The sequence below is a fragment of the Hydra vulgaris genome, chromosome 02 (genome assembly GCF_038396675.1).
Source record: "Hydra vulgaris chromosome 02, alternate assembly HydraT2T_AEP".
NCBI classification, from domain to species: Eukaryota; Metazoa; Cnidaria; class Hydrozoa; order Anthoathecata; family Hydridae; genus Hydra; species Hydra vulgaris.
In genome coordinates, this window is record NC_088921.1 from 49499783 (window position 1) to 49522492 (window position 22710).

At 28.3% G+C, this 22710-nt stretch overlaps 1 protein-coding gene across 2 annotated transcripts in view; it reads right to left on the minus strand.

Moving 5' to 3' along the window:
* LOC100202984 (meiosis 1 arrest protein) overlaps positions 1-22710 on the minus strand; it is a 78756-nt gene that overhangs the window by 28603 nt on the left and 27443 nt on the right. For both annotated transcript variants that reach the window (XM_065791239.1, XM_065791240.1), the window contains exons 8-10: positions 20222-20284; positions 19797-19895; positions 6603-6673 (exon numbers count right to left, since the gene is read on the minus strand). In XM_065791239.1, the coding sequence (XP_065647311.1) occupies positions 6603-6673; positions 19797-19895; positions 20222-20284 (233 nt within the window). The remainder of the gene's footprint in view (positions 1-6602; positions 6674-19796; positions 19896-20221; positions 20285-22710) is intronic.

Below are 22710 nucleotides of genomic sequence, written 5' to 3' on the forward strand. Positions count from 1 at the left end.
ATATATATATATATATATATATATATATATATATATATATATTTAGATGTTTGAGTTTTGACACATCAACAAATTTCAAATTTCATGCAATAATCTCTTTTTTTTTTTAAACTACGACCATATAAAGTTTTAACCTTTGGGTTAAAACTTTATATGGTCGTAGAAGGGGCTGTAAACATTGCAGGGTCATAAAAACTGAACACTAAGAGATTATTACATGAAACTTGAAATTTGTTGATGTATATGAATTTAGATAAAAATAGTAAAGAAAATATTTTATAAACTTGTTGCTCCCACGTTAAGGGCTGGGTGGGCCCAAAGATTAGGGTTTTTTTGTTCCCAAGCTCTAATCACCCCAATTCTTTGCAAAACATTCTTTTTTGATATAAGCATAAACATACAAAAGTTTGTAGTTTTCACAATGCCTGTAAGTGTCAAAACTCAAACATCTAAAAATCAAGTGTACATCACCGATAGTTATCATCAGTTAAAATATATTTGTTAAAAACAGTATAAAATATAGTATATGATTGTAAAAATAAACATAATAAAAGCCATAAAATTGATAACAAACTTCCCATATAAACAAAAAGAATTATTAAAAATTATTTTAACAAATGTCAAATATAACAAAAGAACCGGTAAGTTATATTAAATGGTAAGAATCATTTTAACATGATTTACTTGTTCATCCATATCAGGTTTTTCTCATCCTATATGAATACTTTCTTTAATTTTTAATTTAATTTTGTTATTGGCATGATCCAAAATCAAAAAGCATTCATCATTATAATTTGTAAAACATTTTTCTTTTGAGTGAAGATGCTTATAAATAAGAGAGTTTTTATCTCTTCTGTAGTGATCAATCATTCCTGTCTTTAAGTTGCAAGAAATTTTGCCAATATAACAGGATTTACATCCTGCACAAACAAACTTGTAAACGACGAATGATTTAAAATCTACAGGAAGGTGATCTTTAGACGAAAAAAAGTTAGAAACTTTTAACAAAATGAATTATAAATTTACGGTAACCGACTTACAATGTCTCTTGATAACTGTGTATAGTCTTAGCTTCGTTAGCTGAGGTATTTGATCAAAATAAGGAAATTTGAAAAAACGAGAGCTTGTTAGGTCTTCAGACAAAAATGAAACAACATAATTATCTTTATTAAAGTAAGAGTTGTGAATTTTTTCTACTATCCAAGATGGGTACATATTACCTTAATATATTTTTAACAAATAGAGTTAAATCCATAAAAAGAAGTTTCATTTTAAAATATTTATACAACTAAACCCTTTTAAAGCTGTCAACATTTAACCACAGCACATAAAAAACACTGAGTCGTGATTTTTTATTTAAAAGGGAGTTTCAGGTGCCCTAATATATACATTTAAGAATATATGTATATATATTTAAGATCAATGTTCCTTTATATAATATTTAATATATTATATAAGGGAACATTGATACCCTCGTTATCAAGTAAATTAAAAAACTGTTATTAATGGCTTTGTACATTACAAGATTTTAAAATGAAATTTAAAACCTATCAATGAATTTACTATTTACTAACTCATCAACCTCACATTTGGGCAGGTGAGGGGGACAAGAATTTTAAAATAGTTTATATTTTAAAACAGAATATGTATATACATAACTATAAATTATGTATATATATATATATATATATATATATATATATATATATATATATATATATATATATATATATATATATATATATATACTTATATACATATATATACTAGACTAGAATATATATACTTCTGATATATGTTAATATATATATATGTCTGTCTGAAACCAGAAATCGAGCCGCACCCATAAGAGCACAAACTTTAACTTGTTTCTCCTTGAATCAGCTTTGTTGTCAAGATAGGTGTTTCTAGATTTACGTGAGTTTTATTTAATTTATTAAGATATTTTATTAGAATAAACCTAGGATAATCTAGGTATTAATTCAGATTATAGGAAAAAGAAAAATGAAAATGAATTAAAAAAGCTTTTACACACATATAATCATCATTGTTTTTCAATATATACCATCTTAAGACAGAAAGTTCTTATTTTAAATATACACCATGTTAAGCATCTTCTTTCCTTAACTCTTTTTTTTTTTGTGATGACTTTTTCATGTCATCACACATTCTCTCCAGATTTTCTTATTTCTACCTCTACTTTTTCTCTCCTAAAACTGGTATCAATGATGATACCCAATCATCTGCATCTTTACACTTTTATATGCCCAAATCACCTTTATTAATTAAAATAAAATATTAAATTAAAAATATTTCTTGGTTCAAAATGTGGTAAACAGCTGTTACTTTAAATAGTCATATACTTGATGATTAATTAACCTTGATTGGTTTTGATATACCTTGATTGGTTTTGATATACATTAATTGGTTTTGATATACCTTGATGGGTTTTGATATACCTAGATTGGTTCCTTAACTCTATCATCAAGTATATAACATTGATAATTGTGTTTTAAGTATATATGCTCGAATTCATGACTGCATTTTTGCTTATATGTTACTCTACAATTTTATAGTCAAAATTGAAGAATTCTTTTTAAATAAAGTAAAATCAGTAAAAATAAAGAAGTAAAAAAAAATGCAATGAAGAATGGATCATCAAGTGAAATTTTACAGTTTTATGAAGATGTAAAAAAAAAGTCAGCATTAACTCTAAACTAAGTTAGCATTAACGCTCAAATTCAGATAACTGCTCTCATTCTAATTTTGACCAGATAAATGGATGAAAAAAACAAAGAAAAAGTAATGCAACTCAAGTCACCATTCCTAAAAATATATATTCAGAAAATATGACTTTAATGGCAAATGTTTACAACATCTCTCCTATATTTTTACAATGAGTTCAAACTGCAGAAGTAGATATGGGCAGAAAAAAAATCAAATCTCTTAACAGCAGCTAGATTGAAAGAAAAAAATAAAGGATTTACAAATATTGCCTAAGAAAATATTAGATCAAAGTCCAATTATATACCATTATTTCGATGTACAGAGATCAAAATAGGAAACAGACATTGGTGCACCCCAGACTATTTTGTCAGAAAAAATAAATAGTGGTCAATTGCTTTCTTCAATCTGGTCTTAATAATAGTCAGGGTAAAGGGTGCGCTAGTGGTCAACTCCTATTTAAACCCATATTTATGTATAATTTATTAAATTTCAAAAACTATATTATCATTTTACAGTAAACTATTATACAGTAAACTATGTATGTATGTAAAAAAGTAGGACCAGATAATCTTTTTTTTTAAAAGATTAAGAAATTAATTTGAAAATCCAGAGTTTCTTTACAATCTTGAAAACATATTAAGGTAAAACGGTTGGTTGTTATTTTTTCCATCCTATAGACACATACAATTATATTACAACCAGGTTTTAGCTTATACAAAAACGAGCAAGATTATCCATATCAGGAGTTTATCCCCAGATAAAGAAGAAAAATAGTTGAGACTATAACCATAAACAAAAATTTTTTTACCATGAAAAAAACTAGAAAAATTTCCGGCGTGATGTTAAAAAGAACATAGAAATTGGTTTACAAACATAAATAATTTAAGGAAAAGCAAAAATGACTAGAAATTTTTATAACTTTCTTTATTCAGGTGTGCAATAATGAACAGGTAAGAAACCTAATTTAACCCTCAAGTACATAACTAATTAAAATAGCAAGCAAGGAACTAATCAAGAAATAATTTTAATTTACTAAAAATAATGTCATTGTTATACTTCAAAAGAGTTCTTAATATAACAACAAATTCATTGAGATTTTAAATAAACACTCCATAATAAAAATATGATTTTAAATGCAAAGTATATGTAGCTTTGAAATCTTTTTTTTTTTAGGAATGAATACTTTATGTTGATCTTTCCTCCATGTCACAAAAATCTACTATTTTTGACCAAAAATTTAAATTTTTTTTCTTCAAAAGTAAGCCTTGAGGTAAAATACTGGGTAAGTTTTACAACCTATTTTTTACAAACTTATACAAAATTTAACAAAATAGATATTTTTGTTTTTAAAATTTCTTCAAACTGAGTCACCCCAATATATATATATATACCCATTTATTTTTTCATTAATATAATCCTGCAAGTTTTGATTTTTGAAGATTGTCATTCAAGTTTTGGTATATAGAAGAAAAAAAAAATTTTTTTACTGTTTCTACTAGTCTTTTAAACTTTAGACTTTTCTTAGAATTTCTTTAGTTTGCTCTTATTTTATAGAAAATGTTTGTTTATAATGGTATATTATTTGATTTCTGATGAGTCTATTGATGAAACACAGTGTTAAATGAAAATTTTTTGTTAAGTGATCTTCTACTAGTTTATTGCTTTGTTCTTTTAAGAACAATGAGCACTCTATTTTGTAGAATACATTTTAAAATTGTTTATATATATAGTCCAATAAGCAACATTGGTAAGGAAGGAGCCATGAACTTCCTAGTTAAATGCTCTTCTGCAGTGATCTGTGATAAGACCATAAGGACTTCTGGGAGTGCCTTAATAAACAAACAAAAAAGCTGTGACAATACCATAAAGACTTCTTGAAGCAAGTTAATAATCACAAAAAGAAAAAAACAACAAACAAATATCTTTAAAAACAAATTCACTTCTAACAAGGTTGAAAGCGACCATTAATTAAGCTAGAAGGTAAGACAACTAATCGAGAACAGAAACAAAGTTAGCAGAAAACAAAGTAGAAAGTTAAAGAGCAAGAAAACAATTAATAGAGGACCAAAAAAATCTAATAGAAGATAAAAAAAACAACTAATAGAAGACAAAAAAAACTAATAGAAGATCAACAAAAAAAACAACTATAAATTGAATTAGTAAAGAAAACATGAAGATGGGAGAAGATTCCAAATCACCAATGTTCAAGAAAAATCACCAATGTTCGAGAAAAAACTAGATAAATCTTTTTTGAGCATGAAGAAACATTTACAGTGAAAGGATGCAACTTAGATGAATGACAAATTATGCAAGGTTGAGTTTTAGTTGATAGAAAAAGTGACGATAGCACACTTGAGCAACACTTATGATAGTATTTGTAGAACAAAGAAAGAGATGCAACCTTGCCCCATAATGGAACAGATCCAACAACATCCATAATTTAATATTGCAAACTACTTTAACTAAATTAAACAACGAATTAAAAACTTCTTTTTTAAATATAATATGATTGAGCATTGTTGCAAACAAAATTTTTACCTAACTATAATATTTAAAATATTTAATTATAATTTTATTTTATTAGAAGCTAGAAGAATGTTTTGAAAAATCATATAAGCATTATGTAAAATGGTTTATATGTAAAATGGTTTGAACAATGTAAAATGATTTATATGTATATTTCTTCAAAAATTGTTTTGAACAATGTAAAATGATATTTATGCATATTTCTTCAAAAATTGTTTTGAACAATGTAAAATGATATATATGTATATTTCTTCAAAAATTGTTTTAAACAATGGAAAATGGTTTAGACGCATATTTCTTCAAAAATTATTTTGAACAATATAAAATGGTTTATATGTATATTTCTTCTTAAATTGTTTTGAACAATATAAAGCTTCCTTGCATCAGTTAAACTGATTAATCTTATTTTTCAAATTTATAATGCGATAAAAGAATAAAAGAATAGGAAAGAGAAGATTTTAAAAGTGGAAAGGGAGGAACTCCCAATAAGTTATAAACTTTTTACTTAGAGCAAATAATTATTAACTCTATTACTTTTAAACTTTAACCAATTTAAAAAATTAAAAAAAAACTTTATATAATTGTATAGCTAATTATAAATATTTACTAAATAGTTAGCAGATGATGATGGATAGAAAAAGATTAAAGATTTTAAAATTTTGCATAGTTATTTAACCATATGGGTATATTCAAACCTCCAAAGAGTTTTCTTGTGAATCATACAAACAATTAATTTTGATTTTCAACAAACCGTTCAGCCACGTATTTTTATCAGGTTATAGTTTTTTAAAAAATCTAAAATTTTATTAATGTATGAAAACTCAATATGCCTATCTCTATCGGTTAAAAGTAACATTCCCCTCAATAAAAAAAAAAAAAAAAAAAAAAAAAATATTTAAAACTCTTAAATGAGTATCAAAGCAAAAAAACCTTGACTCAGCAAATAATCTTTTTTAAAAAAATATTAAACTTCATTATTTTCTCAAAGAATTTTAATTAAAAAAAAAAGCAAGCTTTAAAAGCTTTAAAAACTTTAGTCACTTTTAGATAGTAAAAATCAAATTACTTCTTAGGTAAATTTTACTTTTCTCTTGTAGAATAGATTTTTAGTAAACAACACACACAAAAAAAAATGTTATTTGTCCGGAAGAATTTTCATTTTTCTAATATTTCACTGTACAGACTCATTTGTAATAACACTAGAAAATTACAACTTTGTAACTTCAAGGCGGCTACTTATGGTTCATATATTCTTTTTATATTAACTTTGTTATGTTTCGCTTAGTAAACCTAGTTAACCTTATTTACCCAGTATAAGTAAAATAAAACTTATAACAAAAGGAACTTACCATCATATTACCTTTAAGAAAGTTTAATGGATTTACTAACACATCACAAAGATCACATTTTAGTGAAAATCCTGTAAATATAAAAAAAGAATGAAAAAATTAAGTTACATCAAAAGGGTATTAAAAGTTACATTATTAGTTATGGTTAAATTACATTATTATACAGTTGAACTTATGTAACTTGAATCCTTGTGAGTGTAAGCAAAACCTATCTATTTTTGTTTAAAATGTTTTTTTCTGAGAGGTAAAAAACATCGTTCCACTAATGTGCTCACACAATAATCAAAAAAAAAAACTTTTAACCAAATTAATTTGTTTTATAGAAATATTTTATGAGTTTGCCAACTAATTTGTTTAATAGAATATTTATGTTTTCCACTTTTAGAGCATAATTAATAATTAATGACTTTTTCTTTTGATTTTCCCATGAGCTACATTGCTTAAGTAAATATTTGTCAAGTTTTCATCAAGTCATTATTTTTTTAGGTTTTCAGATTTAGTACTCATGCAAACACCCAACTCTTATTCTAACCTGCAGTTATTTGAAATTTTGCTTTATCAAAAAGATTTTTTGCTCCCCTTAACAAAAATCCTGTCAGTTATTCAAAGTTTTTCTTTGATTGAAGATAACATTGCATTGCATTTCAAAATATAACAAAAAATTTAACACATCGCAACTTAGTGAAGAAGGAAATTTCAACATAACATCTGCACGAAAGAAGACAGACCTGAAAATCAAAGAAAAATATCTTGCTCTTCAAGATTTGGAAAAAACATACCTTGTTCCTCAAAACACTTTAACTTATTGGAATAAGAAAATAGAAGACATAATCAGCAAGTATGAATCTGGTGAATTTTGGAAAATTATATACAATTGGTTTATGAGTTCTTGTGAATAAAATGTACTGATTGGTGGACACATCATTAGGGAGAACATTGTTCACCTTTTTTCATCTAAAAGGTGAACAATGTGCAGGAGGAAAACTTAGCAAAGTTCATTTAAGAGGGTAGGAAAGTTGCTCTAAGCATAGATAACTACCTAGCTTATACTAATGTTGACAACCTCAAAGCAATTGAATTAGTAATTTTACCACCCACAACCTCTAAAAATCAATTAATTGTTACAGATTGATTATAACAATGAAATAATTATGAAAAACCTACACCTAAAGTTACCAATAATCTTTCATCATTGGAGAAACTATGTAACAATAAAGATATCATATTCAAAAGAGCAGATAAAGATGGTGGCCGCTCATATAACCAACTCAATCAAAATACCAGGAAGTTATAAAAGCATCGAAGGCTTTTTATTGCACGAATGTTGTGAGGTGTCAAAATACATCGATACTGATAGAGTGACCCCAAAGATCAACATTCTTGAACTTATGTGCATGTTGGTCAGGTCATGGGACGCTGTTCATCAAACACTGTAAAGAATTGTTTTAGAAAGACAGACATTTTTCAGAAAATACAGATTGTATGTATCAATGGTGCAATGTATTTATTCCTTTCAAATTGCTTAAAGAGAACGTCAACAAGCTTAGATCATGTGGTTTAGTAGATGAAGACTTTACTGTTGACAAATTGTTAACAAAGATTTTGAGATTTGTACAAGTGAAAGAATTGCTATCACAGATCAAGAAAATTCTGGATTCCATAGGAGATAGATGATGAGCCAAAAGATTTGCCTCTCAAAAAGCCAAAATTATCAGAGATTGTAGGTGCAATAGAGTTACTTGAATGCTGGTCTCTTTTTGACAATAATGGGGGTGAAATCAGACTATCACTAAGTCTCATATCAAAGATGTTTAACAAATACACTTTAGAAACAAAAAAAGCAATTAAAATTGAACAAATTCTTAACAGTTTTTTAAAAAACTGTAAAGAATTTGTTATTTTACAAGAAAAAGACTTAAGCACCATTTTATTTTATTTTATTAGGTCTTCTTTTTTACTCGCTAATTTTGAAAAAATTTGAAGTAGGTCACTTTAAAAAAGATTTTCAATTATTTCAAATTATGGTTATTCAAAGTAAATTCTTATACCGCAGTGGTCTGAAAAATCTGATTTTTTACCAAAGTTAAAAAAAAAAAATTTAAGTAATTTTTATTTTTATTATTTTTTAAATTCTACATTATCCAGGCTATTCAAAAATATATAGATTTTATACTTTTGTATTAAAGAAAAGTCAATACAAATTTATAATTATATGCATAAAATCAGTATAAATTTATAATTATATGCATAAACGTAAAGATTTTTTTTTAAAACAAATATTATAGTATAAAGTTTAATTTGAAATAATATAAATAATTTTTTTGAAATTATATAAATTTTTTTTATTGTATATTAGCTTAATTGATTTATGTTTGAAATAAAATATTTTTTCTTTAATTTTAACTACTTCCTTAAACTTAGGTTCGCATACATGGACTTGATCAACATGATTTAAAAAAACCTAAAATTTTAAAATTTTTTATACAATCCTACTTGCTATTTAAATTATTAAAAATAATTCAAATACTCATTTTGAACTGATTTTTATAAAATATTCTTTAAAATTAGCTATATGAAAATACTTAAAAAATGCATACTTTGGTAAATTTAAAATCTATGTAAAATGCAAAGTGCTATTTACATTTTGAACATCTTATAAATCACCTAATAATTACTAAAAAATCGGCTGCGTATAATTAAAATAAAGGAATTTATATCTATTTCAAAGTATACCATATTGACACTATATTTGTGTTGTTTATATGTCAGATTTTCAAAGTATACCATATTGACACTATATTTGGGTTGTTTATATGTCAGATTTTCATGCAAAAATACTTGTGAAAAAAAACAGAAATCATCACCTACAATTTTTAACAAAAATATTTAGTTTGGCTTGTTATTTTTCTTTTCCAAATGCTTTTAAAATAATTAGGGTTTGCAAAAACCTGGAAAATTTCTACTTCCCGGATTCACAATTGTATAATTAATTCTTGGAAATTTAATTAATGCCCGGAATTTCCTGATAAATCCTGGTATTATTTTATGCTTTAAAACTAAAAGCAAAGTATAACTTAATTAAGTATATTGCAGTAAAATGAATAAAATTTGTACCTAAAGTTATTAATTTTGTCTTTAGGAAATATGCTTGCAGAAAGCTCAAGCTAGATAGCTTAAGCTTTCTGCAAGCATATTTCCTAAAGACAAAATTTCTGCAAGTATATTTCCTAAAAACAAAACGAGCATAGAGTAAAAAGGGCGTTTTCCTCCACAGGACTATTTTACAATAAAATAAGAAGTTGCTTAAGTGATAATAGTTTAGATAGTTTGAACTTTCTGCAAGCATATTTCCTAAAGCATTTTTTTTTCTGCAAGCATATTTTCTAAAGACAAAATTTTCCTCCACAGGACTATTTTACAACAAAATAAGAAGTCACTTAAGTGATAATAGTTTAGATAAACTATTATCACTTAAGCAACTTCTTATTTTATTGTAAAATATTCCTGTGGAGGAAAACGCCCTTTTTACTCTATGCTCGTTGGCTTAATCGTCATTAAAAAATCATAAACTTTCTGAATCACCCTGAGTACAACCACTTTCAAACAATGACACTTTTTCTTGATAATTTAGAAGTAAGAGTTTCGTCTAATCTTGACAAAGAATTTCTGAATGTTGCTATAAAACTAGGGCTTCATTTAAATGCTCACTGATAGTTTACCGCATTTCCTTATATGCACTTTTCGGTATTTCATCATCTTCTTCACTTATTAAATCTTCAACGTTGTTCAAGGAATTTTTAGGCTGATTTAAATTTGTTACATTTAATATATTTAAAAGCTTCAACATTATTTTTTTATTTTTAAAATTTGAAGATGTTTTAAAAACTTCACCTATGAGCATTAATTTGTTTTCTCCCTTATGTAGATAGTGCAGTATACTACTTAATTCAGTCCTTCCGTCTTTGATTCTGAAGGCTAAGACAAAAGTTGACAACTTGTTGCAGTATTCAGTTTTTTTAATTTAGATAGCACAAACTCTAACACAATGTCAGCAGTTATAAGATTTGCATTGCATCGACAAAGGGCTTCCACTGCTGTTTTTACTGGACGTAAAAATTAGCGCATTCTGTTCTATTAAAGTTGGTGAATTAAAATTATTACCTATACATGGTAAGAGTCACGTAGATAAACGTGATGAAAGTCACGCATTCATTTATAGTTTTTAATGACTATTGTAGTTTTATAATTGTCATGAGAATTATAACTTTGTATTTATATACGATTTTATATAATAGAAGAGAAGGTTGAAAATTGCTCAGATAGTTGTTTTATATATATATATATATATATATATATATATATATATATATATATATATATATATATATATATATATATATATATATATATATACATAAACGAATACAAGAATGCAACAAGCTATTTCGGCTATTATGCCACCAGTATTTGATGGCAACCATCAAGGGTTTATCCGTCAACTGCGAACATATATTGCAGCAATGTACATTGACAAAGTGAAGAGAAAAACGATAGCATTAACATGTTTGCCACCACAGATTTATTCTGCATTAGAAGATCTATGCTTGCCGGCATACCCAGAAGACGATTCAGTGACTTACGAAGAGATCAAGGAAAACATTATGAAGCTTTTTAAACCAAAGTCATCGTTAATACTACGCTTTGAATTTGCAACAATTAAAAAAGCAAGTAACAAGAGTGTGACGAAATTTTCACAAGGGATTGCAAGAGCTGCTGAAGGATGAAAATTTACGGATAGAGATGAAAGGATGCGCGACCAATTTATCCATGGCTTTAACGATGGAGCTACGATCAAACCGCTATTACTGGAACCTGAAGAACTTACATTTGCAAAAGCTGTTGAGGTTGCTGTTACTTTGGAACGAGTGACTCAAGAAGCCTGACAGTTAGATGGTTCCGATAATGTGATGGTTGCAGCAACATTGCTACTTCCCCAAACAACTGGTTTTGCCGGAACAAAAAAATTAACATGTTTTAATTGTGGGAAATTTGGACATTAAGCACGGGACTGCGAGGTAAAATGCAAGAACTGTTCACACAATCATCGAGCCAAAGACTGCATCAAACGATTGCGAGGTTAAAAAGGAAAAGGGAGAATTTGGAAATAATGGCATCCAGTATTCTCCATGAAACAGCGTTGCCATTTTAAAAGTTAAAATAAACGGAATGTTCCGAACAGCATTAATTGATTCTGGATGCTCAAATACAGTGGTTCATGCTAAATCTACACATGGACTTGTTTCAAAAAGTGAAAAATTCATCACAACCTTGGGAGGAACTGTGCAGGTACTAGGTGAAATGGTAATCAAATTGGAAATTGATGGAATATATCGGATGGTTAATTCGTCAATTGTAAAGGACAAACCATTCAGGTTTGATTTGATTTTTGGAATGGATGCTATTGAAAAATTCGGAGGAGCCGTAATCTATGGTGATAAAAACTGTACCGCCTGAATGTTAGCATGTGACACGGCAAAATGTAGTGCAAATTATATAAGAAGTAAAGAAAACGAAATAAACGAAAAGAACGAAATAAATGAAAAGAACAAAATAAACGAAAATAACGAAATAAACACGGCAAAATGTGGTGCAAATTATGTAAGAAGAAAAGAGAACGAAATAAATGAAGATAACAAAATAAATGAAGATAACAAAATAAATGAAGAGAAAGAAATAAACAAAAATAACGAAATAAAATATCAGGATTTTACAGCAAACTTCGACAGAAAAAAGTGGACGGCATCATGGAACTGGAATAAAGAGCGCACAATTAATAATACGATCCGCGAATACAAGATAAGCGAAGAGCATGAACAAAGTTACCGAAAAGAAATAAATGAATGGATTAACTTTGGCATTCTTGTGCCGCACAATGAGCAAGCATTGGGACCACCTAAAGTATTGATACTGCTCATGTGTGTTGTGCAAGAAAATAAAGTTAAAAAGATACGCCCAGCGGGAGACTTCCGAGCTCTCAACGAATTTGTAAATTGTCACACAGCAAATGCCGACGTTTGTCAAGAGAAACTGCGTCGTTGGAGGAAAATTGAAAGTGTAAAAATTCTTGATCTTAAGAAAGCCTACCTTCAAATTCACATTGACAAAAAACTGTGGCCGTATCAAACTGTGATTATAAATGGGGAACGGTATTGTTTCACTAGAATGTGTTTTGGCATCAACGTGGCTCCAACAATGATGACTACTATTGTGAAGATAGCATGTGATAATTACATTGATGATATATTTGTTGCTGAAAGTGTAGAAAATGTAGCGAAGCATCTTGAGAAATTTGGGTTGCAGTGTAAACCTCCAGAAGACCTAGAAAAAGGATGTGTCTTAGGTTTGAGAGTCGAACAAAATAAAAATGGGAAACTGATATGGAAGCAGGACAATGTAGTACAATTCGAATCTTCAAATGCAGTCACACGATCACAGCTTTTTAGCAATTTAGGTAAACTTATTGGACATTACCCGGTGGCAGGAAGTTTGCGTTTACAAGCTTCATACATCAAACGATTAGCTGGAAATATGCTTCTCTGTTTTGGAAAAAGAGGACTTGGTTGGTGGGAAATGGCTGGTACCAGTGAATGGAAAAGCTGAGCTTTACTGTGATGCATCATCCATAGGACTGGGTGTAGTTCTTCTAATTGAAGGAGTAGTTATTGAAGATGCAGCATGGCTACGACCGACGAGTGATACGCATCATATTAATATAAGTGAACTAGATTCGATACTCCGAGGGTTAAATTTAGCCAGTAAATGGGATATAAAAGAACTCACAGTATATAGCCATAGCAAGAGCACTGTGGGATGGTTAAACGCAGTTGTAAAAGAAGAATATAGCATGAAGACTCGGGGAATTTCTCAATTGTACAACGACGGCTGAATACGATAAAGGAAATAGCAAAAGATATTAAGATTATTGTACAATGGATTCCATCTGAGCTAAAGCTGGCCGATCGACTTTCACGAATCCCTCAAAAATGGTGCAGAACAGTGTGTGCAAACGGATTAATCCAACAGAAAGACATATAGAAAGTTCACTCAATTGGTCATTTTGGTGTCGATCTAACATTGCAACTTTGTTTACGAAACAACCAGAATGTATCACGTAAGGAGGTGTCAGCAGTAATTGCAAGTTGTAACCAGTGCAACTCCATCGATCCTTATTCCATAAAATGGAAGCATGGTCAGCTGAGTGTAAAGCAGAATTGGAATCGGGTTGCCATCGATGTAACTCATGTAGGTGCAGAACTATACTTATCAATGATTGACTGCGGCCCATCACGGTATACAGTGTGGCGTAAACTGGTAACCAAAACAGCAGCTGAAATTATTGGAAAGCTGGAAGAAATATTTTCCTTATTTGGACCGCCAGTTTGCCTTCTAATGGACAAAGAATTTCGTTCACACACGCTAACAGGGTTTGCTGACGAATGGGATGTTGATTTAGAATATCGAGCAGCTCATCGAGCTCAAGGCAATGGTATCGTTGAACGCATACATAGAACAATTAAAAGAACAGTCGCCTGCTCACGTTGCTCAATCGCTCTGGCAGTATTATTGTACAATGAGACGATATCATCAAACTGTAGTAAAAGTCCATCGCAGCAATTTAAGCAAAAACATTGTTTATTCCAGGTGTCGATACACATAAGAAAGCCGAAAAATATGAAGTGAACAACATATTCAAGGAAGGTGACAATGTTTAGGTAAAACCAGCTCAAGAGACAAAATGCAACACAGTCACAAGTTCAGAAACAATTTCATACTCATTATCTGACATTTTTATAGAATCATTAATACTGACGCCTTTTTTATGCAATTTTTTAACTTATGAAACCTTTTAAGCATTGATAGTAAGTTTCTCCATCTTGTTTTACAATTTTTGATTAAATGAAGATTTTTTCCAAAATCATTTTTTATGTATTTTTGAAGATAGTCATCATTTTTAGTTAGTCATCTTTTAAAAATCACAATTTTTCTAACTTTATTAATCACAGGACCAATCACTTTGGTTGTAATTACTACATCTTCAATTATTTGATTATCCACTATAAAGCAACTCTCATCACCACCATTATTGCTACCTGATTTTATATATATATATATATATATATATATATATATATATATATATATATATATATATATATATAAAACTTTCACCAAATTTAGATTCATTTTCCAAATTTTCAATGTGATTGTCAACTTCCTCGACTAACTGTCTCTGCATACAAATTGATGCTAATGTATTATATAAAACTAAAATTATCACCAGTTGAATACTATGAGCAAAGCATAGCTGTTGATAAATCTGTAACAGTTTTCCAATTTTTTTCACTACGCTGGCTCCGCCTATCATCATGCACACAATACTATTATCAAGATTTAAACCAAACACAGAGAGTTTTTCTTTAAATAAAATTACACAATTCTCAGCCGGCATTGTCCCTACAATCCTTACTAAACCAAATTTCCAAAAATTCCAATACTAAAGCTACGAGTATTTCCAATTAACATGCATTAGTACTAAACTTTATAGCTTACTATAAAAATTAGTACCAGTATACAATACAAATACAAGTGTTAATCGGTAAACGCAGGTATTAATCATTGCAAAAGCTGAAACTTGGGGCCAATGACACTTTTTGGTAGCCATGGTGTTTTGAGAGGAGGAGTGTAAGTCTGTACATGTGTTGTCTATCATAACTGCTGTGGTAAATCCATGTATGCAACCTCTATGCGATACAGTAGTCATACACCCAGGTTCCAAACAGTATTTGGTCCTGTCCTGCGTGTTTCATGAAATTTACGATCGGAAAAGCGCTAAGGGCACATTTGGCTCAAACTCACAAACTTGCACCAGGTGGAGTTTGGTACCAGTGTAATAATTGTCTATATAAGGGTGATGTCCAACTCAGTGTGGGAACACATCTGAGGTACTATAAGGGTATTGTGGGGGTGGCAGAGGAGAAAAAGCAATTTTCTTGTGCGAGTTGTAATTTCTCTTCAGATAACTTTTCGAGATTTCAGGTGCATAAGCAAAGAAAGCATGTAGTGGAATGGAACGAGCAGCTGAAAGAGAAAACAGAGTTTGCTTGGACAGACAGGGAACAACAGTACTGGTGGTTAAGGAAGTCACCTTTGCTGTGCTAGGTATTACGACGCGGACTCAAGAAGCTGTAAGGAAAACTTGTTACTTGGATAGATAAAAATCTATCCAAGTAGCAAATACAAATACAAATCTATCCAAGTAGCAAAATCTGGTTGAAGTACGCGCACAAGTTAACGAAATGGTGGAGGAAGCGCTGCAAGCTAGTGATGAGGCTCAAGTAACACTCCTAGTTAACACAGGCAGGGGAGCAGAATTACAACCTGCTGTTATTAATATAGCTGATTTAATTGAATTAGTTACTGATGTTCTATAAGATATATATATATATATATATATATATATATATATATATATATATATATATATATATATATATCTTATAGAACATCATCAGAACGTCAAGTCATGTTTTATTTTATATTAGCGCCACTTTTGATATTTTAATTTATAGTTTGTTTGTTTTGTTATAATGATTGGTTTTGTCAAAAAATGAAAAAACATTATTGCAAACTTTAAATGACATCTTATAAAGAGTTTATTTTTTTATAACTAAAAAAAACTTTTATGGATATAACTCTATTATCAATTTTTTTGCTTGAATTTACGCTTGAAGCAAAATAATAGTTAAGAAAAATAATATCTTGTAATAGTTACATCAACTTTATATAATTAACAGATTGTGCAAAATCAAAAAAGTGAAAACAGAAATTTCCTTATAATTTAGAAAGAATTTTCAATAAAAAAGTTATTTAAACTTAAAAAATAATAGATTTTTTTTTCTTGGTATTTCTTCCTCCTTTTCTATTTTTTACAAAAAATGAAATGCCTTGTAAACATGTTATAACTTATAACACTGCATCAAAATTATTCATAAAGCGTACGTTTAACTATTTTGCTTTAAGGCAGGTGAAAGCACAACGGCATAAATTTTTTAATAAATGGTACTGAAACTTAAACATTTGTTTGTCACATAAAAAAAAAAGGCCTGGTAAAGTAATTAACTTGAGTTTTTTTTCTTTGCATAAAGCAATATTTTTTGTTTGTTAATAACTTTTTAAAAAGTAAAAAATTATTGTTTGCAAAGTCGCAATTTTAAAAAATAATGAAAAAAAATATTAAGATATTTTAATTCATTTATACAAATGTAGAGAAAAGAAAGAAATTAATTTGTTAAAAGATCATAAAAAAATGTAATATTAAACTTAATTATTTAATATTAAAAAAAAATTCAAGATTTGTTTTTCTTAATTAGTAAAATAAACTTGTTTTGCTGTAGCTTATTTTATTGCGGAAGCTAAAAAAGTTAATGTCCTTAAATAAAAATAAAAAAGATAAATTTATGATGTCAAAATCATGACAAGGTAATGTGCTTAGCCACTTTTTATTCAAAACAAGGCATGTTTATTTATATATATATATATATATATATATATATATATATATATATATATATATATATATATATATATATATATATATATATATATATATAATATATATATATATATATATATATATATATATATATATATATATATATATATATATACATATATATATATATATATATATATATATATATATATATATATATATATATATATATATATATATATATAAATATATATATATATAAATATATAAATATATATATAAGGATGATCTAGTTGTCCTTATGTGGTCTGATTTAGCCTAACTTTTTTTGGTGGTGAGGTTCATAAAAAGCTGAAACTTTAATGAAGTGGAGCAATATTTAGTGATAACAGATTTCAATTGAAGTTTTGAGATTGATACAATTTTTTAAAATTAGATTATAATCAGTAAAAAAAACCCCTTGTAAAACAGCGTGCAACTTCTACTATATTTTATTATTTATACTTTATCAGAGTAAAAACGGTTAAATAAAAAAACTTCAGATATTTCATACTAAAAAATATTCCTATTAAAATTAATAAAAATATACAAGCATCTAGACTACCAACTGCTTGTCAAGTGCTATTAAATTTTTTTACACACTTCTCTACACAAATTTTAAAGAGATTCTACAAGTTAAATTAACTTTACCATTTTATAACCAAACAATAATGCAAAAATTAAACCAAATAAAATGGAAAAAGAAATTATGACATTATTTGATGAGTTTAAAAGTCTGCTAAAAATTAATCATGGCCATAGAAACATTAACACAAATAGTTACACAAATCAACACTTAAGAACCAACGGGTTAAAAGACAAGCTTACAAAAACAATGAGGGTTCGGCAACAAGATGTGCTAGATAAAATAGTTGATGCAAAGATTAAACAGTTTCTGACCAGCATGATGACTGATAGAAAGGCATCTGTGGGTTTAGTTGCCAACCTTATGGAAAAAAAAGTTATCATGACAGAAAAATTGCTAAACAAGAATGAATCCATAAACATTCATAAAAAAAAACAACTGCAATCAAGTATTTTGAGATGTAAAATATCACTTAAAATAAGAGAAGTTTGTCTTGATCATGGAACAAATGAACCTGGATGTAGTTACGAAATTAGGCAGCATTCTAACAAAAGAACCATCATCAACACATCTTTGCTTATACCACACAATATTCTGAATTCACCCTAAGTAAATGAAGCAGCTTTTCCCAACAAGATTACACCTAGGATTGACTAGGGCTAGTTATAATGGGGGCAAGTTATAGTAGTGTTCTATTAAGGATGATTTTTATCTATCATTTAATAATAATTTTACATTTTGTAACAATAATGATAATACGTAGATATAAAAAAACCTAAATTATTTAAATAAGAATTGTAAAACTTATTTATAGTTTGTTTTTTCTATATAAAATACTAATTAGCGCTTTCATAATTTTTTTTGGTTTTACTGAAAACTAAAAAGTATATGAACAAACTAAAATAATGGAAGGTGAAAAACAAACAAACAGATAAAATGAAAGTAGCAAATGCATCTTATGTTGTCCCAAAGATATATAAGCTACTCTGGAGTCCCTAATAAAAGGGGGGATGTTTATTAATTTTCCGAAAATTTTCCTACCCATCCCAAGCTTATTAAAACCCCCTTGTTAATTAACTTTTACTGTGAAAATCGGCCTTAAAAATTAGAAACTAATTATTTCAGTCACTGATAAAAACAAAATTTTTCAGTGTAAACAAGTTTTAAAAATCATCGACCAAGTAAATCTCAATTTATCGGTAATGAGCTTTTAATTTATTTCTTACCAAAGTATAAAACTCATATCAACATATTAAATCCTATTGAAATTATAAAACAGCTGTTAGAAAATGCCGATTTGATTGTAAGCCGCGCTAGATTTAAATAGCTTTGTGCATGTTTTGTGAAAAATATATGTTTGGATTTATAAACTGAAATTTTTTATAAAAAGTACTTATATAGTAACATAAACTCCCCCCCCCTCATTTTGTTAAAACTCCCCTGTTCATTAAATATGGACTAAAATTAATCTCCACCCCCCACCCCCCACCCACCCCTTGTTTTAAGGAAGAGTAAAAATTGAAAAATTTCAAAGATTTACACCTAAACAAAAAATTTAAATTTAAATTTGCTACTACATACTACCATTAAACATTACCCATTTTTACCAAAAAAAGTCTGGTACATTTGTTAAAAAACTTGAGGGCAACTGCATCACCTTAATATATATACATGTATATATATATATATATATATATATATATATATATATATATATATATATATGTATATATATATATATATATATATATATATATATATATATATATATATATATATATATCTATATACACATTTACATATATTCACACAAACACAAGCTTAAATTTGAGATTCAATGAAACTTGTTTTACTTCCCTAAAAGTTTAATCACATGTGAAACATTATCCTCTGTGTAACATTGCCCTATATGAAATTTTCTGTGTAAAACATCCTATGTGGCCCTTTGTGTGAAATAATAAAAACTGTCAATAACCAAACAACATTAGAAATAAAAAGTTTATAATTAATTCAAAACCATTTTCTTTATGAAGATCAAAATCAATGTATAATTGAACATCATCAGGAAGATAATCTACAAGCCAACTTTTGAAGAATTGCTGGAAACTTTCTAATGCTAAAAAAAAACATTAGTAAAAATATAAAACTTTATAAAACAAATAGGGAGAACTCCATAAATTCGTAACCTAAACAAAAAAACCATATCCTATTCATATAATTTATGTAATCAAAACAGAGAGATATAATTTATGATTCACTGCTCCACTAAAAATAAATATCATAAAAACAATGCGATGCATTGTTTTTATGATATTCATTTTTAGTGGAGCAATAATAATAATCATATGGTTTAAAATTAAAAATACTATTGTTTTCAAAAAAAAGTTGACTTATAACTTATGAAGATCTCATAAATATTCTAAAAGAATAAAACAAACATACAATTGTGAAAATGTAGTTCCTCAATGTAATCAACTATCTCCTTAAATTCATTTTCTTCTGATTCTAAATTATAGATTAAATTTTACAGCAGCAATTTTATTTTTGTTTAAAAGACTTTAAAAATAATCACAACAGATGTTTAACTATGAAACAACCTTACAGAGTTTAAAAAAAAATTAGTAAAAAAGTGAAAAGCAAACTAAAAAAAATTAACATAATTTTTTTACCATACAGTTTTTGTATATAAACAAGAGGAAATCACAATAACAGGAGAAATTATATTTTAGAAAACTAAAAATGGTTAAGTATATGTATTAAACAGTATATTAAAAAAAAAAACATTTTTTGAATACTAACTAACAGGCTTGGGTCAAATACATATTTGTACTTGGTAGAATTAGGCTAAATTTGCATATTTGTAATTGTATTATATTGAATTAAAAATTTTCTAAAATATTTACATTTGTATTTGATTGAAATGTATTTTAAATTTCATATATATATATATTATATATATATATATATATATATATATATATATATATATATATATATATATATATATATATATATATATTATATATATTTTATATATATATTATATATATATTTTATATATATATTATATTTACATATATATATATACATATACATATATATACATATACATATATATATACACACATATTTATATATATATATATATATATATATATATATATATATATATATATATATATATATATATATATATATATATATATATAAATCTCAAGCCAGGTCAGGTGTATGGTCTTCATGATCACCCTGCTACTGGTAACATGTAACCCAGTACAACTAGTTCGATATGCTGCTGACTTGTGGAATTCGCTTTCTAAGCAAAGACTGGAAGGAGTTTGCTTCCTGTCATCGGTGCTATTTAATATCGGTCATGCCTATAGTAATATATATATACACATTTTTTTTCAATTTTGTTTTTATTTGTGTCTTTTATATAGTTGGAGGTGCCATAGTTACTATGTTAGCTTACCTATATTATACTTTATATGTATGTTTGTCTTCTTTCTAAACTTCTGGCGTGGTGATGACTCACCCGTAAGTTGCTATCTGCATGTTTGTGTTCTGACTGAACCTCTGGTGCTGTGTTCATTCACCCGTAAGTTGCTTTATGTCTGTTTGTGTTTGTTTAAATGTTTAAATGTTTTGTTTAAATGTTTAAATCTGTTTTGATGCAGTATGAACTCATAAACTAACTAGTTACTCCAAATATAACGCTACGCTCACCTTAATCTCTAGTTTTTGTTAGATGTAATATTTTCCCTAATGCATTTCCAAAATATCATGCCCAATGCTTTAAGGTACAGTTTGCAGGAAGTAGCTCCTTTTAATTATTCCAGGTCAGGTCAGGTTAGGTTCATGATCATCACAATCACCCTGCTACTGGTATCTTGTAACCCAGTACTACTGGTTCTATGTCCTGCACCCTTGTAGGGTGTGCTTTTTCAGGCAAAGGCTAGGATAAACAAACTCTGACCTAATCCTCTGCTTTAGGTTGAGTAAAGACTAGAGATGGTGTCTCGATAAAAAAACTCATCTTGGGCAGATGTTAATTGCATCCAGCTACTGTCTTGTAGGAGGCCTCCTAGGCAAAGACTTTAGGGGTAAGCAAAATAATTTTTTCAGAAGTGGTTTGAGGCTAACTAGCCTCAAACCACTTCTTCATCTATTAGGTTAGCATAGATTTAAACCAACCACACATTGTTTCCTGTCTAGGATAATGAATGCTGGATCTTCTTGGCTCTTCTCATGGGTTTTTGCTTGTGCTTCCTACATAGTGGCTATGTAACTCTTCCTGTTATCTACTAATTAGAAGATAATGCAACTCTTCCTGTTATGCTATCCAACTCTTCTTGTTATCTCCTAATTAGGAGATAACAGGAAGAGCTGCATAGCCACTATCTAGGAGGCACAAGCAAAAACCCATGAGAAGAGCCAAGAAGATCCAGCATTCATCATCCTAGGCAGGAAACAATGTAACACAGGTTTAAATCTATGCTAGCCTAATAGATGAAGAAGTGTTTTGAGGCTAGTTAGCAAAATTATTTTGCTTACCTGTAAAGTCTTTGCCTAGGAGGCCTCCTACAAGACAGTAGCTGGATGCAATTAACATCTGCCCGAAATGAGTTTTTTTATCGAGACACCATCTCTAGTCTTTACACTCTAAAATTCAGTTGAATGGTTCTGAGGGTAGCTGGTAGTAAGGTTTCCCAAACTCTGTGGTAGCTCTCAGAGAGGCTGAATCCATCAACAGCTGCAAAATATCAGAGTATTAGTAATGCCATGTTGCTCATGGATAGTGTCCCTGTTAATGCTTTTGGTGCGCATTGTCAAGGCCACATAGAGAGCTCTATGTTACGACTTAAGGTTAATTAACAGGACTGAGACAATTGCATAGCTTATTGCTTAGGAGGCTGTGCTCTATCTAGGAA